Raw genomic sequence first — 15,008 nt, 5'->3', positions numbered from 1 at the left:
TTGTTGCACTAACACATGAATATTCAATTCTTATTCTTTTATTCCTATATAGCAGCGGTTCCCAAAGTTTTTAGCTTGTGAACCCCTAGAATTGAACTGTTTTAATGTATTCCTCAGCACAGGTCATTAGTGTGGACATAGGGTTTGAGTAGTTAAGTGGGATGTTTCCATCTCATTGTTTCATTTGAAGGCCTTTTATAGGCTTGAATATGTGAAAGTATACCAGGATTTCACAAGAAAAAAGAGCAAAGATTTAACAAAAGTCAGAAAAGCATAATTTAATCATCTTGTGACCCCTCAGATTTACCCCCAGGTTGGGAACCTCTGTTGATGTTACTTATGTATAGGGTCAATTATACCCCTGAAAGGTCTAACTCAAACTTTTATAATACCCCTTATAAGCAATTCTAATATAATTCAGGAAAGTAATGAAGTATCCAGTTGGTAATACAATAATTAGTATGCTTTTTGAGCTGTTAAAAAGGCTCCAGCACCTCAAACAGGAAAAATAAGGTTTTATCAGATCTGACTTCTCACACAGGAAAACTTTCAGGCTCTTTCTTAACCATCTCACCAGGGCTTGTCTGATCGTTACGGCTACAGCACAGTCCCGTCAGCAGTGATTGAAACTGGGAAGGCCCTGGCAGTGCAGAGTGTGTCCAATAAGCCCACCACAGCAGGGGAAGCTCTTGCTACCACACTGATCATCTGTGGTTATCCGTGGCATGGACCATGTTAGCCGCACTCTGGAAAACATTACACACCAGGCAGCATTCATGTTGCATATGTGTGCCTGTGTTTGGAGCATCCTCAACAATACCAAAAGAATGTGTAATTTCCTCATGTGGCCTAAAGTTGCAGGCTTCAGGGAAGTTCATATGGCTCCAGTGTTGCCTTTAAACCTACATTGTGTAATTTTTTTGAGTTGATTCTTAGCACAAAAAAAAACAAACTTTGTTCTTTCACAAATATGTACTCATTCATGTGTAATTACTTCCACCAACTAATCAAAGTATTCTCATAAGCGTAGAATCATTCAGAATACATACGAGCGACTCGCTCGAATGACGGCAGCCATGTAGCGCCTCCATCTTTAAAATACATTACAAAGTGTGGGACCACACTTTTGTTTTCCTTGACCTGCCTGTCAATGGGCCCCATTCATAAAACTCACAGGTTTGATTTAGATTTTTGTGAGCATGTACAAATTAAGAACTTCAGTGGGATTCAATTATTCTCTTGTTCATGAATAGTTTAGTCAGCCCCACTAAAAGTGATAATAGTACCTCTTCAACATAATGCCCATGAAATGAAAAAAAAAGAAAAGTTAAATTTGTATTTAATTTTCATTATCCATTAATCTGCCAGTTATTTTCTCAATTCATTGTTTGATCCATAAAACAAAACCAAAACAACATATTTTAAAAGATGTGAGAAGAAACTAACTGGATTTTGACCTATGCTACTTACAAAATGCTTGAAACTGCCATTTAATTTAAGATCAAGGTATTTTCATGTGGATAACAAAACTTTTTTTAAGAAACAAAATAGATATTCAGCCTACTATTGTTTGGGCTACAGTATATGCTAATGAGTTATTCCTGCTCTTTGGTGGGCTAAAGATACAGAAAATAAAATTTTTGTAATCACAAAAATGCATTTGGTTTATTACTTGTACACAGACTATACACTTTAGGGATTGTATAGATGATTTAAAGCTGCACTGTTTTCAAAACATCCAGGAGACAGCTGCATTGATTTCTTTAAACCTTGCTGATTGCGATGCCTTTTTGTCTAAATTCATCAGCTATCAAAACAAATACTGCTCTCACATTGTGCAAGACATTTTGGTCTAATGCTTTTTTAATGTGGAAAAAAACGGTCTTGAAACCTGGGTTCAGGGCAAGTGCAGAAATAGTTATCCTACTAAAGATAGTGTTACATTTAACAAACTAAGCAGCCAGTCAGGGTTATATTAGAAGGAAATAACAGTCTGACTCTATAGTTCTAGGACTCAGCTTTTTGTCATACGTCATGGATGTAGCCACCATGTGCACATATAAGACCCTTTTTACAGGGTTCTTGTTTCAAAAAGAGTCAACTGGAAACCATAAAACGTCAGTTTTAGTAAAATTAATACGTTTTTAACTTATTAATAGAGCTAACGTTAGCTTAATTAGGCAAACTACATCTAAAATCTGCCAGCTAGGCCACGTTGTCATTTCAGCTGTCAAAATCCAACGGTCACAGGCTAAATGAGAAGGCTGCTTTTGTCTAGAAGAACCGAAAGTTTGACAGGCGTAGCAACAGTCTCTGAGAAGATGTGAAATCATTGAAATGCCTTGTCCTGTGTGTGTTCTAGGTGTGTTGTGGCCAGGAGCCGTCATCATTGCTTCGGAGTGGAGTTGCCGTAGCAGCCCTGACGGGGCGCAGGAGGAGGGTGGCGATGGGGAAGGAGCGGGAGACGGGCCTGACCGTGGATTGGACGGCGACCCTGAGGGAGTGTGGAGTCCAGACATTGAGCAGAGCTTTCATGAAGCTCTGGCCATCTACCCTCCCTGCGGCAGGAGGAAGATCATACTTTCAGACGAGGGGAAGATGTATGGTAAGGACCAGGAAATTTCTGTCCTAATTGCCATCTGATCCACCTTTGTTTATAGTGATGTCTGGCTGACTTTTAAATCATTTATATATATATATATATATATATATATATATATATATATATATATATATATATATATATATATATTATATATATATATATATTAGGGCTGTCAAAATAATGCGTTCATTTCGATTAATTAATAAAATTTAATTTAATTTTAGATTAATTAAGAAAAAATAACACGTTAAAAAAAAAATAACGCAGATTAATCCATTTCATATTGACGTTTGACCAACCATTCAACTGTAAAATGAAGGAGGGAGACGAGAATGTTCTGCCTGGCTCATTAATTGGAACATTTACTTGTAAAAATCTTCTTCCTGCCAACCCTGGCTACCGAAATCTGGTGCCACTGACATGTCTGCGCTTCTCTCTGATGCTCTGAAGACGATACAGGTAACACAAACACCGCAGCTAACATTAGCCTACCGCTAGCTGTGTTTTTAAAACTGTGTTTTACTGTAGAGGATTCAACACCGGGATGTAACAATCTGCAGCTGCCGTCGGAGAAACAACACAGACAGTTCAATGAAACTGGTAAACTACAGCCTCGTGGTGCATTTGAAGTTATTGTAAATGTCCTTTTTCCATCTGGTGGTTGTTTTTTGTTACTAGTGAAATAAGTTATTGTTATACATTATTATTAAATCATTTAATTTTGACCATATGGCCTTAGCAATAAACAAGCCGTTCTTTGATGTCGCCAACTGTTGTTTAGTACCCTTTTTTTTCTTTTCTTTTTTTACTTAAAGTATCGGTTCAGGCACCGTTAAATATGTATCCGATTAATTATATTATGTAATTAATTATATTACATTTTTTAATCGATTGACAGCCCTTATCTATCTATCTATCTATCTATCTATCTATCTATCTATCCATCTATCTCTATCTCAACCATTGCAGCAGTCTCATTAGGGAATGAGACATGCAAGTTTATCTACAGAATGTGAAGCCACTTACCATTGTAAACAAAACATTGTTTACATGCGAGTACAGCATATTTTAAATTTGGAAGTAGAACAGCCATGTAATGGATGACTGAAATTTTTCTTTTAATTCTAAATAATTGATTTGGATAACTATTTTTTACTTGTTTAAACTTTTAGAGTCCCTGTCTAAGCTGTACAGTGACACTGATTAGTAAACATAACCATTAAGTATAATGGCCAAAATTACCCACACACACACTTAATCAGCCTTAACTTTTACAGAATGACATAAAACTGAAACTTTATTCCTGATATGGTTTGGCTTTCCAAGGAAGCGCTGCAAAGGCCAGTAGTGATCGACTGTGAACGCTTTGGAACCCAGAGGGTTATTTGAGCATTCTTGTAAATACCTCTTAAGGCGCTGACACACCAACCCGATTATCAGCCGTCGGCCAATTCTGGTTGGTTTAACTGAAAAGTGAACGCCTCGAAACAGCTGATCAGTTTTAGGAAGAGAGAGAGGTGGATGAAGTTTAGAAGTCTTCCTGAAAGAATTTACGCTGAGCTTCATTAAGCTTTGAGGTCAAAGGGCATCCAGCACTGACAGGGTCAAAGGTTAGAGCAGGTTGAAATTTCAGGTCAGGTTAGAGTTAACATATGTACGGTAGAAGTTGCTTTAAGACTGTTTCGTATTGGTCTACAGTACTATGGGTGTTTGTTTTCATTAGTATCTGTTTAGGACGCTGTCTGCGAGTAGAGCTCAGATGTATTTTGACCGTTTCTTCCTTTCCTACCTTATTGAAGGCCTTGGTGAGCACCCAACATTCCTAGCATTTTTGTCTTCTTTTTTTTTTTTTTTTGGCTGAGGGTTAGCATTCCCGCCTGGAGCAGCCTGTGTCATGCATTTGTGTGAGTGTGTGCTGTGAGGGAAACAAGATATGTGATACCATGCGACCGAAAGGGTTATTCCAACGTTGCAGCATTTTGTCCTTTTGTGGAAGTGTGGGCTCGCTGTGTTGACCACCCCCACTTCCTTTTGAATAAACAAGGATAGTCCCACTAGTACACACATTCACACATTGGAAAGCTACACTGACACTGAACATAATCCCCACGCTCACATTACCCCACTTGTCTCTCTCACTGCCATTTTAATACAATCCTGTGAGAAACTTTTGTTTTAAAATGTTTGCATAATTGGTTGTCATTTGTGAAATTCTATAACTAAATACAATTAATCTCAGTTTATTTAAAAAATAAATAAATAAAAAAAAACGGGATGAAGAAAAGAAACTACTTCACTTCCATTATGGTTTAATATTTTATAAGAATTTTAGTCTGTGCTTCACCACCCATATCATACACTATGATCCTATTTCCTTAAATTATTCCCATCCTACATCATAAAAGCGGTCAAGGGGGAGTACAAGCATAGCTATTTTTTAATTACTGCATGCTATAAATGTATTCATTTTGTATGTGTCCACTGGTAGTGTGACTGCTTTTTTGTCATTTTATGTTACTCTGTCCTAAAATGGGCAGATTACCAGTGTGTCTTTTACAGAATGATGAAGTGAAGTTCTTTTCAAACACAAAGTCAACTGGTAAACTTGGCAGAGTATTTATGAATTACAGTTCATGTCTGAAAGTATCTCAAGTGGATACATATGCATATTACGCTAAAGCAGTCAGAACCATCATTCAAAATATCAGTTTTACCTCAATGCATGCGACTATGTACATCCTCTGTAACTACCGTGATGTCACCCTGGATTATGGTGTCACGCTTGTATTCCCAGGAGACAGATCACTTGCTCTTGCACTCAAAGGGTAATGAGGATATTTTAGTATCATGTTGGTGGTATTCTTCATGTTGTGTCCACCTTTTTTAAATAGCATAATATGTATTGGAGACTATCAAACTAAGGACTGTTAAGAGAGCCAATTTGGGAGTAAAAAAGTTCTACCCTAAATGTGAAGAATAGGACACATTTATCAAGCAATGCACGGCTACTTGCGGCAAAGAGTAAGAGTGATATCTGCCATTGTGTTAATACTTTTTTTTTTTTTTTTCCTTTTACCATTTTACTTAGTAAAAAATATTTAAGTGAAATCCTTAATGTCTTCACCAGCAGTCAAAAGAGTGAAATGGACAACAGTCTAATTTATATTTTTATAATATTTAAATATACAAATGGGGATAATAACTGGACTTTGGTTGTAATGAAAACAAAAACCCATTCTGAATTATTCATATGGCTTAAGCTAAAATATTCGATCGATGATAAATAGCTTCTTCTTTTATTTTGAAGTTTGTGAAAGGAGTAACGGTTCACTCAAGTCCAAATTTGACTTCTAGCAGTTTGATAAATACAGGCCCTGGTGAATAAAGCCTAAGGCTTACTAAATCAAATCAGTTTTAAGATGTGGTTGAATTTCTTTGGTGCAGGTGCCCATTAAAAGATGGGACTAACTCATTTCCTGCTATTTTTTAACCCTATTGAAATAATGACCAAATTAGTTAAATATAAGTTTCTTTTGTTCTGTTTCTCTTTCTTTTTTGATTAACGTGGCAGATGAGGGGAGAAACGGAGAGATACATCTCCATGAAGTTGAATGAATTTTGAACAAGCATAGTTACTTGCAAATGAACTTCATCTTGCAATATATTACCACGTTTCCCAAATGATCTTCCATTGTGCCTTGTGTCGAGGTGTAAATTACACACATTAAAACAAATGGGACATGAGTAGACTTGGCCTTATGGTAGTGGTAGGCTGCAGAAAAGTGCATGTGTCCTGTTTTGGAAATCGGAGCAGGCTGCTGGGTCTGACTCAGACCCATCTGTTGGATTTGGGGAATTCTGTGTTCTGGTAAATCCACAGAGCTGATGTGACTCAGCCTGATGTGACCTAAGTCCCTACAGCATCGCACCCTTTCCCAGAAAGAAGGATGGTAATGTTGACGATGTTAGTGTATGTGTGATTAAATGATTAAAGCTCTGGAATCAGTCTGTAAGGCATTATTTGGTCACCTTTATCTTGAGCCTCTCTCTAATTCTGACATCTGCAGCAGGGTGAATAATGCGCACAAGTCAGGATCAGAGGCCAGCAGATCATCAGGTGTGGGTTGGAGCTGGGGGAGGCAGAGAAAGAAAGAGCTGACCATGCAGTCTGTAGTTACCACGTCAACACGATGATCTCTCCTCCCTCCATTCCCACCACTTCCATCTGCTTTGGAGCTCTGTCATCGAGCATGCAGATCTGCCTCTAAATTAACACACGCTGTCCTTAATGAGAATATCATACAGCTACAGAAATCCAAAACTTGACAGACCATGTAATTGTATGTGTGCAGTAGCCTCACTATCTCACACTGAGTGCAGTCACATTGAACTTTAATATTATGCGGGCTTCTTTTCAAACTGGATGGGAAAAAGCGTCCATGTCAGTCTTCATCTTCTTTTGCGTCATACCAAAGATTGAGTTCAGTACAACCTAAACTTACATTTGACCAGTTCAAATCCTTAATGTCACTGTGACCCAAAGACTGAAAAACATGAAGGACTCATGGTCTTACCAGGTGTGTTCAGGTTGTACTTAAGAAGATGAATGCCGTCAGATACAAACTCAAACAAAGACTTCATGGTTTATACTGTGTTGCAGTAGACTTGGGATCAAGTGCTGTGTTAGAGCACTCATTCCGGGGTTTTTTTCTACGGTGATCTTTAGGAAAACGTTAAACCCCTATCAACTCACCCAGTTGATGGGGTACAGCATATTTTGTATATCAGCAGGCAGAACATGTTTCTGTGTGTATAATAAAAATGTACACTTTATTAATCCTGCAAGGGAAATTACAATTTACATACACCTTTCTGATTTTATCTGTTACTTTCTAAATTTTAGGTCGAAATGAACTGATAGCTCGCTATATCAAGCTACGAACAGGGAAGACGCGCACACGCAAACAGGTATGCACAGATGTAATTGAAGACTACAAAATGTATGTGTTTTTATGTAATATGATTTGCAGCTTACATGTCTGTTTTTTTTATTTTTATATTGTTATTGACCTTGTAAAATTGATTATTAATGAACCATGGTTATTTAAAACTGCAAATCATCCTGTGAATGTGTGTGTGTGTTTTTTTTTTTCATGGGGGTAACCCTGGCTTCTTAGGTGTCTAGTCACATTCAGGTTCTGGCACGTAAGAGGGTACGAGAATACCAGACCAGCATCAAGGTGGGTGCCCACTGAATCAACTCTCCCTTCCCTCTGTAGTTACATCCCCTCTTCTTTTCCTTTCCTTTTTCCTCCCTTCCTCTGTCCTTCGTCCTGTCTTTCGTCAGGTCTCTAGTCACCTGCAAGTCTTGGCCAAGAGAAAGTCTCGTGAGATTCAGTCTAAGCTCAAGGTACACACACTCACTGACTCTAACATGCTAGCTGCTTCGCTCTGCATGTGGCCCAAATCCAACCTAACATAAAACCTTATGGCAGATTTATGCTTCTCTTACTGTACGTACGAGCGAGGCAGAATTTAAATGAAAAAGCATGACCTATCCATATAGTGTTGTGGTGATGCCAGGATTCTTACTAAGGCGGGACCACTGGAGCACTTTGATGGAGAAGTATAAATACAGTTTACAAATAGTTGCATGATTTGTAATACCATCATTAGGGCACTGAGATAGTGTTAGTTGTTGGCTGTGGGAACGTGGCGTGGCAGGCTCAAGCTTTGAAAATATGAGTTTTGCAAACATTGCTTACTGTCTGCATTTCATGTTGTCTGGTGTTGCTCTGCAAAAGCCAGATTGTTTTTTAATGCATCAGTGTATCATAATATGTGGGACAGAGGTTTTTGTGATGCATGGCAGTAATGTTGATCTGTTTATTTAGTTCAAGAGGCTTGTGGCTGTGGACAGATAATTTCATTAGATTCAGTAGCTGGCTCAGTTGACCTAAGCATGTGCATGGCTGTAGTAATGTACATAAATGCTTTCTTGCATACACACAGACATGCAAGAAGTTTTTTTTTATGTGCCCCTCATCAGTGTGCACATATGACAAATTTCAGTTTTCTCTTTTAAATCATTTCTGATCTCAATATTCTCACTCTAAGGCACTCCCCTCAGTCCTTTTATATCTTTTCTGTTTTCATGTGGTTTTACCATGCACTGTAATAAAGGTTCTTTGTGACATAATTTTGCACCAAAAGCATTCAACTTGCTGCACTCCAATACACATTTGGAGAACTTGATTTCCAGGCCGTTATATATCGTGGTATAAACGCCAGCACTTGGCTTTAAGATCGCACAGATTAATAGGATGTACTGTAGCTTGTCCTGTCAATGTAAGATAACTTCTTTTGAGCTAAGTGTGAGAGTGTTTGCCAAGGTAGATTAGGGGTTGTAGTCATTTCAAAGAGTTATATGTACTGAGGAAGGTGTTTTCCCTGTTAATAGTGATAGTGACTTAATGGTGAATCTGTGACCTGCTGTTGTTTTTAATGTACTGAAGTTAATAATTAATAACGTGTCTTCTTTGCTATAGGCCATGAACTTGGTAAGTTTTGATTATACAACTACAATCTTTTGCTTCAGGCTTTGTGCTTTGTGGTTGGCATCACATAACTGCTAGTCTACAATGCAGTTCTATTGCCAGACTCAAAAATCCTGCTCATTACTCTTTGTTTTTAGTGGCTTTAGTTAAATGCTGGTGATGGCTTCAGTCAGCTCTCCTAGCCTGCTAGCTTGGTGCGCCTCCTGCTTTGGCATCCCCCTATGTCTGCTTTGCACTCTGTCCTGTCTTCCCTCATAGTAACTGCATCATGCTGAATTACTGTATAATATGTTGGCTGGCTTGCTGTCTAAACTAGCCTTGAAGGTTGGCTGACTTTGGAACCTACATTTTACTGGATTTTACAAGATGGAGCGTTGTCATTATGTATTACTTTTTCTTTCTCATTCAGGACCAGGTATCCAAAGACAAGGCACTGCAGACAGTAGCCAACCTCTCATCAGCTCAGATTGTGTCTGCTAGTGTAATGAAACCCCAGACTCAGTTCCCTCCACCAGTCAGAGTGAGACACACACACACACACACACACACACACACACACACACACACACACACACACACACACACATCTGTTTTTTCCTACCTTCTGGGTAAAAGTCTGAGTAATACTGTCTGTTTCCCTTCTTTCTCTTTGTTTAGTTTTGGCCCGGTCCTATGCCTGGACAGCCTGGACATTCTCAGGAGTAAGTATCACTGGCAGATTATTTTGTTTTGTTTGTTTAAAATTGGAGAAAGTGTTATGCTTAAGCTGGTACAGTTGCTCAGTTTTAGGTTCCAACTCTTCCTTTTTGCAGCATCAAGCCCTTTGCACAGCCCCCATACACTACACTACCAGCCCCTGTCCCTGCACCTATCAGTAAGTGGGATCACAAACTCATGGATTAGGGTAATTAGAAATGATTATTGGTATGTTAATTTTGTTTTCCTGGTTTAAATGTTTGACAGGCTATGAGCCCCTGCCTCCACCTCGCCCTGCAGCTATAGCAGCTCCTGTATGGCAAGACAGAACCATTGCTTCAGCAAAACTACGGCTACTGGAGTACTCTGCTTTTATGGAGATCCAAAGGGACAGGGAAACGGTACAGACAATAAGTAATTTATACAATACAATATCATTTTTTGCCAAAACCAAGTCTTTTTCTCATCACCTGTTCTTCATTCCCTACAGTATAAGCATCTTTTCGTACTCATTGGCCCATCAAACCCGGGCTACAATGATCCCGTATTGGAGTCCATAGATGTGAGGCAGATTTACGACAAGTTCTCTGAGAAGAAAGGAGGCCTGAAGGAGCTGTATGAAAAAGGGCCGCACAACGCATTCTTCCTCGTCAAGTTCTGGGTCAGTACTAAAAAACAATGTTCTCTTTGACTTGATTTTTTTTTAATGACTGAGAATTTTGAGAGGCGTGCTGCAGAAAGTAAGTTGGTGAATTTCATGAAGGTTTGACACTGACATTCATTTTAGTTTTTACATCTTATTTTATTTCAGTCATTGCATTAGATACGTAGTTGGTTTAAGTTGGTGCTATACATTTCACAACTGTTTTAAATCTGAGGTTATAACCGGCTACACCACAAGAGGGAAGCAATGTTAATGTGATGCTGGAGCAGGGTTTTACACAGGAAATGACGTCTTCATTGGTACTTGCTTTCTTAAACCGTATTTAACTTAAAGGTGCCTTTACATTCAGTGTTACTCACCAACTCCTGACCCAGATATGTGCAAGAATACACACATAATGTGGCTGGGTTGGCTGAGTGGGTAGAGCAGGCGCACATATACTTAGAGGTTTATGCCTCAACGTACTGTCCTGTCAAAATAAAGGCGAAAAGCCCAAAAAAAGAATACACGCGTAAGAGATGGGTGTATCATGTCTTTGGGTTTGGCTTCCTCTTATTTAGTCACGCTTAGTCTATCTTTTTGTGCTGGTTTCAGGCGGACCTGAGCAGTGACATTGAGGAGGGCTCTGGTGTCTTCTACGGTGTGAGCAGCCAGTACAGTGGAACAGAAAACATCACAATCAGTGTCTCAACTAAGGTCTGCTCCTTTGGCAAACAGGTGGTTGAGAAGGTTGAGGTGAGAAGATGAATCCCTTCTCTCTTTGTTTGTGTGCGCATAAAGGATTTCATATTACCAACCATATTAAGGTGGTTTAATTGTGATGTGTATGTGCGGATTCCTCCCATTCAGACAGAATATGCACACATGGAAGGGGGAAAGTATGTGTTCCGCATCCATCGTTCGCCCATGTGTGAATATATGATCAACTTCATCCACAAGCTCAAACACCTGCCAGAAAAATACATGATGAACAGTGTACTGGAGAACTTCACTATCCTACAGGTAGGTGTGTGTGTGTGTGTGTGTGTGTGTGTGTGTGTGTGTGTGTGTGGGGGGGGGGGGGTTCCAAAAACTGGGAATACAGTATACTTGTGGGGTCAAAGGGCTGTTTGAGGGTTAAGACTTGGTTTTAGGGTTAGAATTAGGTTAGGACAAGGGTTAAGGTTAGGCATTTAGTTGTGATGGTTAGGGTAAGGGGCTAGGGTATGCATTATGTCAATGACGGGTCCCCACAAAGATAGTGAAACAAACGTGTGTGTGTGTGTGTGTTATTAAATCCTGACCTCCACAACGTTTTCCTCTTTCTCTTGCTAGGTGGTGTCCAACAGAGAAACTCAGGAGACTCTGCTGTGCATTGCCTTTGTGTTTGAAGTGTCCACTAGTGAACATGGAGCACAGTACCATGTTTATCGACTAGTTAACGACTAGCAGCACATTGCGTGCATGCAGAGACTCTTCACAGACTTTTTGATACATACAGCATAAACACTATTTTCAGCTCCAACATACAATCCCCACTTTTCTACTCTAAACACACACTTGTTTTAACAGACCAACAGTCACACTATAGTCAGTTTTTTTTTTATGTGTATGCATTTTCATTGCTGCAAACTATGCCCACATTTCTTGACAACAGCCCATGACTTAAACACTAAAGTAATGTTCATTTTTGTAGATTTCGACCAAAACGTGGCGTAATTATCAGTAAGTGTTGTGATGTTATCCAATGTTATTATTCAGTCACATAAATGTCAAAATATCACAGTTGACACAATGATGATAACTTCTACAGTTTGTAGTATCTCTGTAAGGTAGGAACTGAATGAGCCTATAATGGTGTATCCTCTATCACTGCTTAGTGTGGAACCACAATCTCCACGTTTAATCAAACTTTTTAGGATCATATGACAGGAAGTATGAGCGTGCCTCTTCCCAGAATACAATGCACTACACGTAAAGACGTAAAAGTCGTATTTATATTTTAAACACATTGTCAAAGTGTAAAGAGAGCCATCTTTTTACAGTAGGTGTATTTGCTGTTTGAAGGTTTCCAGTGAAGCAGCGTGTGGAGGGGGAAGATCTTTTGAGCAGATGTCAAGGAGGAAGTTTGGCTCACTTGTCTTTGAAAACATAATAGTTAACAACCCGTTTTAGATTCAGTTTACACTTTGGTGTCAGCAGCATTTTGAATGAAATAATTATCTTTTACTGTTCATTTACACAATACTGTTTTTACTCTGACTGCGTGGGCTCGCTGCAGTATTTCTACCTCCACGTGAGTTGGGAAAAGAATGTTCTTTGGTTCATAAAGCCTTAACCTGAAGAGCACTGATGTATAGGACATGTACACTACATTTGTAATGGTACTGTTTATAAGCCAAAACAAGCTAATACGTTTTTGTAAAGATGAACTATCTTTTTTTTTTTTTTTGTATTTTACCAGCACAGCTAGAAGTGTTACTCTAAACATCAACAAATGATGGGTGTTTTGGTTGTATCTTTTTTGATGTATGCAAAATTATGTAGTATGGTACAGACCACACTAAGGTCACCTACAGTGCACTGGGTAGATTTGTGTCTGATAACACTAACAAATTATCCAGCTTACACTTGCTTTTATTTCTTTTGTTTTATGTAATGTTTTTGGTTTCTGGTACACGTTGCTACCAGCATTTTTTATAGTACATGTTATTTGACTCTATTATGCCCTTTCATGGCAGGATTATCTTTAACCATGTGGAAGGTGACAATGATTTGTCTTGATTGTGAAAGTAAACGCCAACTGGTTCAATTTTAAATAACCATATTCACTGTGTGGTCAGCCACAGTTCTTATTCTTTTATTTTTCCCATCAGTGTCTGGTTGGCTGTGCCTCATCACTCCTTTGGTCAAGTCTGCTCAGTGAATTATATCTGTGCCTTTATGCTGTACCAATAAAATCACATGGTGTTTGCAGAATCATGTAGCTTTTGTAGTCTTCATAGTAACAAATCATCCTTAATAACATCTAAATATATTTTACATGTTTAATACTGTCAAGTAAAAAAAGTTGGCATGGAATGATTGGTAATATTCTATAATAAGACATGATGTAACTTTTATTTAGGCAAAGCTTTTGTAACCGGTTCAGTGTTAGTACAAATAATAACACCTGATTCAATTTCTTTATTTGTTAAAGGGATTATGTAGGATTTTCTTCAAAATAAATTACTGGAAAAAGTGTTTTCCCCTCTATACAGAAACTTAAATATTGTTTAGACACCACTATGAAACGTTTTCAACAATATCCAGTCCTAGTCCTGATGGGCCTTTTCCAAAGAAGACATTTTGACATGTCCTAGTAGAAAAAGCGCAGGTGTAAATGAGAAAATTAATGATGACTGGCGTCCATTCAGTTGCTTCAGTTTCCAAATCCTCACCTGTTATTTTTGTACTATGACTACGACCATAGACTGTATAGCTACTACTCTATATAACAGACTCACTTTCAGTATTAGTAATTGAGACTCCAGCGGTCATATATTCTAATGTTATAGCCACTTGAACAGTTTGAATCACTTTTGTCATCTCAGATTATTTACTCTCACTCTATCGAACACTCAGTTTCACACCACATAGGTTGCAATTCTCATTGTGCCCACAAGATGGGGCTGTCACCCCAATGAGTGTTCAGAGGGTGAAGAGTCTGGAGCAGGCACTGACAAACGGTGCTCAGCATTTCCACTGATTTTGTCCATTGGCTCTTATAATACATCTATGGTCTGGAATGATGTATATCTGTAGCACTGTTATGTGGAGGCTTTATCTTCTTCATACATAATCAGCGTGCTTGTTTGTGTGTGTGAGTGACATTGTCTTCCCTTTACAGTTAGATAATCTCATTGGTATTACGTTTAGACGACACCCATGTGTTTGCACAGACCTTGGTGCATTCTCATAAAACCAAACAATGCTATAAATTATAATTCTGATTCCTAAATGTTGAAAGGGAAAAAGGTATACAGATTTATATTTTGCTATAAAAATATTCATATTGGCTGCTTGGTGTTTTTCCACTGGAAAAGCTATACTGTATGCTGCAGTAAGGGAAAAGATACTGATATGAAAAATAAAGGAACGTTCAAATGACAGGTATAGGCTTCTCCACTGCTACATACTGCAGGCCTACTATATGCAACACAATACTGCTTCTATAGGGCAAAGATTTATCAACAAAGCTGCTATCTTGTCCATCTGGATCAACTATCTCCTGACATCAACGTAATATCCAGTCACATACCTACTTCTTAAGGCTCCACAGAGTACACTGCAGTGTGCGAGTAGCCTTCCAAGGCATACATGCAAGCGATAAGAATACTTTTTTTACAGTCTAAATCCAAGCTGTAAAGTGGCAGTTACAATGCTCTCTCTATGTGCTTCAGATTTGAGTATTTCTTTCTTTTTCTTTCTCTAATATAAATGAACAATTGTCCACACAGACTACTCA

The 15,008-nt window shown here is 38.6% G+C and overlaps 1 protein-coding gene across 1 annotated transcript; it reads left to right on the top strand.

Annotated features, from left to right (window-relative positions):
* Nucleotides 1–2,511: 2,511 nt before the first annotated feature.
* Nucleotides 2,512–13,480, top strand: tead3a (TEA domain family member 3 a). Its single transcript, XM_078255083.1, has 12 exons — nt 2,512–2,605; nt 7,509–7,573; nt 7,783–7,845; nt 9,154–9,165; nt 9,572–9,682; nt 9,820–9,863; nt 9,975–10,036; nt 10,126–10,259; nt 10,349–10,519; nt 11,117–11,257; nt 11,372–11,524; nt 11,837–13,480. The coding sequence occupies exons 1-12, from the start codon at nt 2,599–2,601 to the stop codon at nt 11,948–11,950; spliced, it is 1,077 nt and encodes a 358-aa protein (XP_078111209.1). The 5' UTR covers nt 2,512–2,598; the 3' UTR covers nt 11,951–13,480.
* Nucleotides 13,481–15,008: the final 1,528 nt, after the last annotated feature.

This window comes from Sander vitreus, chromosome 7 (assembly GCF_031162955.1).
Source record: "Sander vitreus isolate 19-12246 chromosome 7, sanVit1, whole genome shotgun sequence".
Taxonomy (NCBI): Eukaryota; Metazoa; Chordata; class Actinopteri; order Perciformes; family Percidae; genus Sander; species Sander vitreus.
The sequence above is the reverse complement of the archived record's forward strand: the minus strand, read 5'-3'. Positions and strand labels throughout refer to the sequence as shown.

What these genes read in the sequence shown, in the direction of transcription:
- tead3a (XM_078255083.1), top strand. An exon ending in AGTTCCCTCCACCAGTCAGA is followed by an intron (nt 9,683 to 9,819) that starts GTGAGACACACA and finishes CTCTTTGTTTAG; the next exon opens with TTTTGGCCCGGTCCTATGCC. An exon ending in TCTTCCTCGTCAAGTTCTGG is followed by an intron (nt 10,520 to 11,116) that starts GTCAGTACTAAA and finishes TGCTGGTTTCAG; the next exon opens with GCGGACCTGAGCAGTGACAT.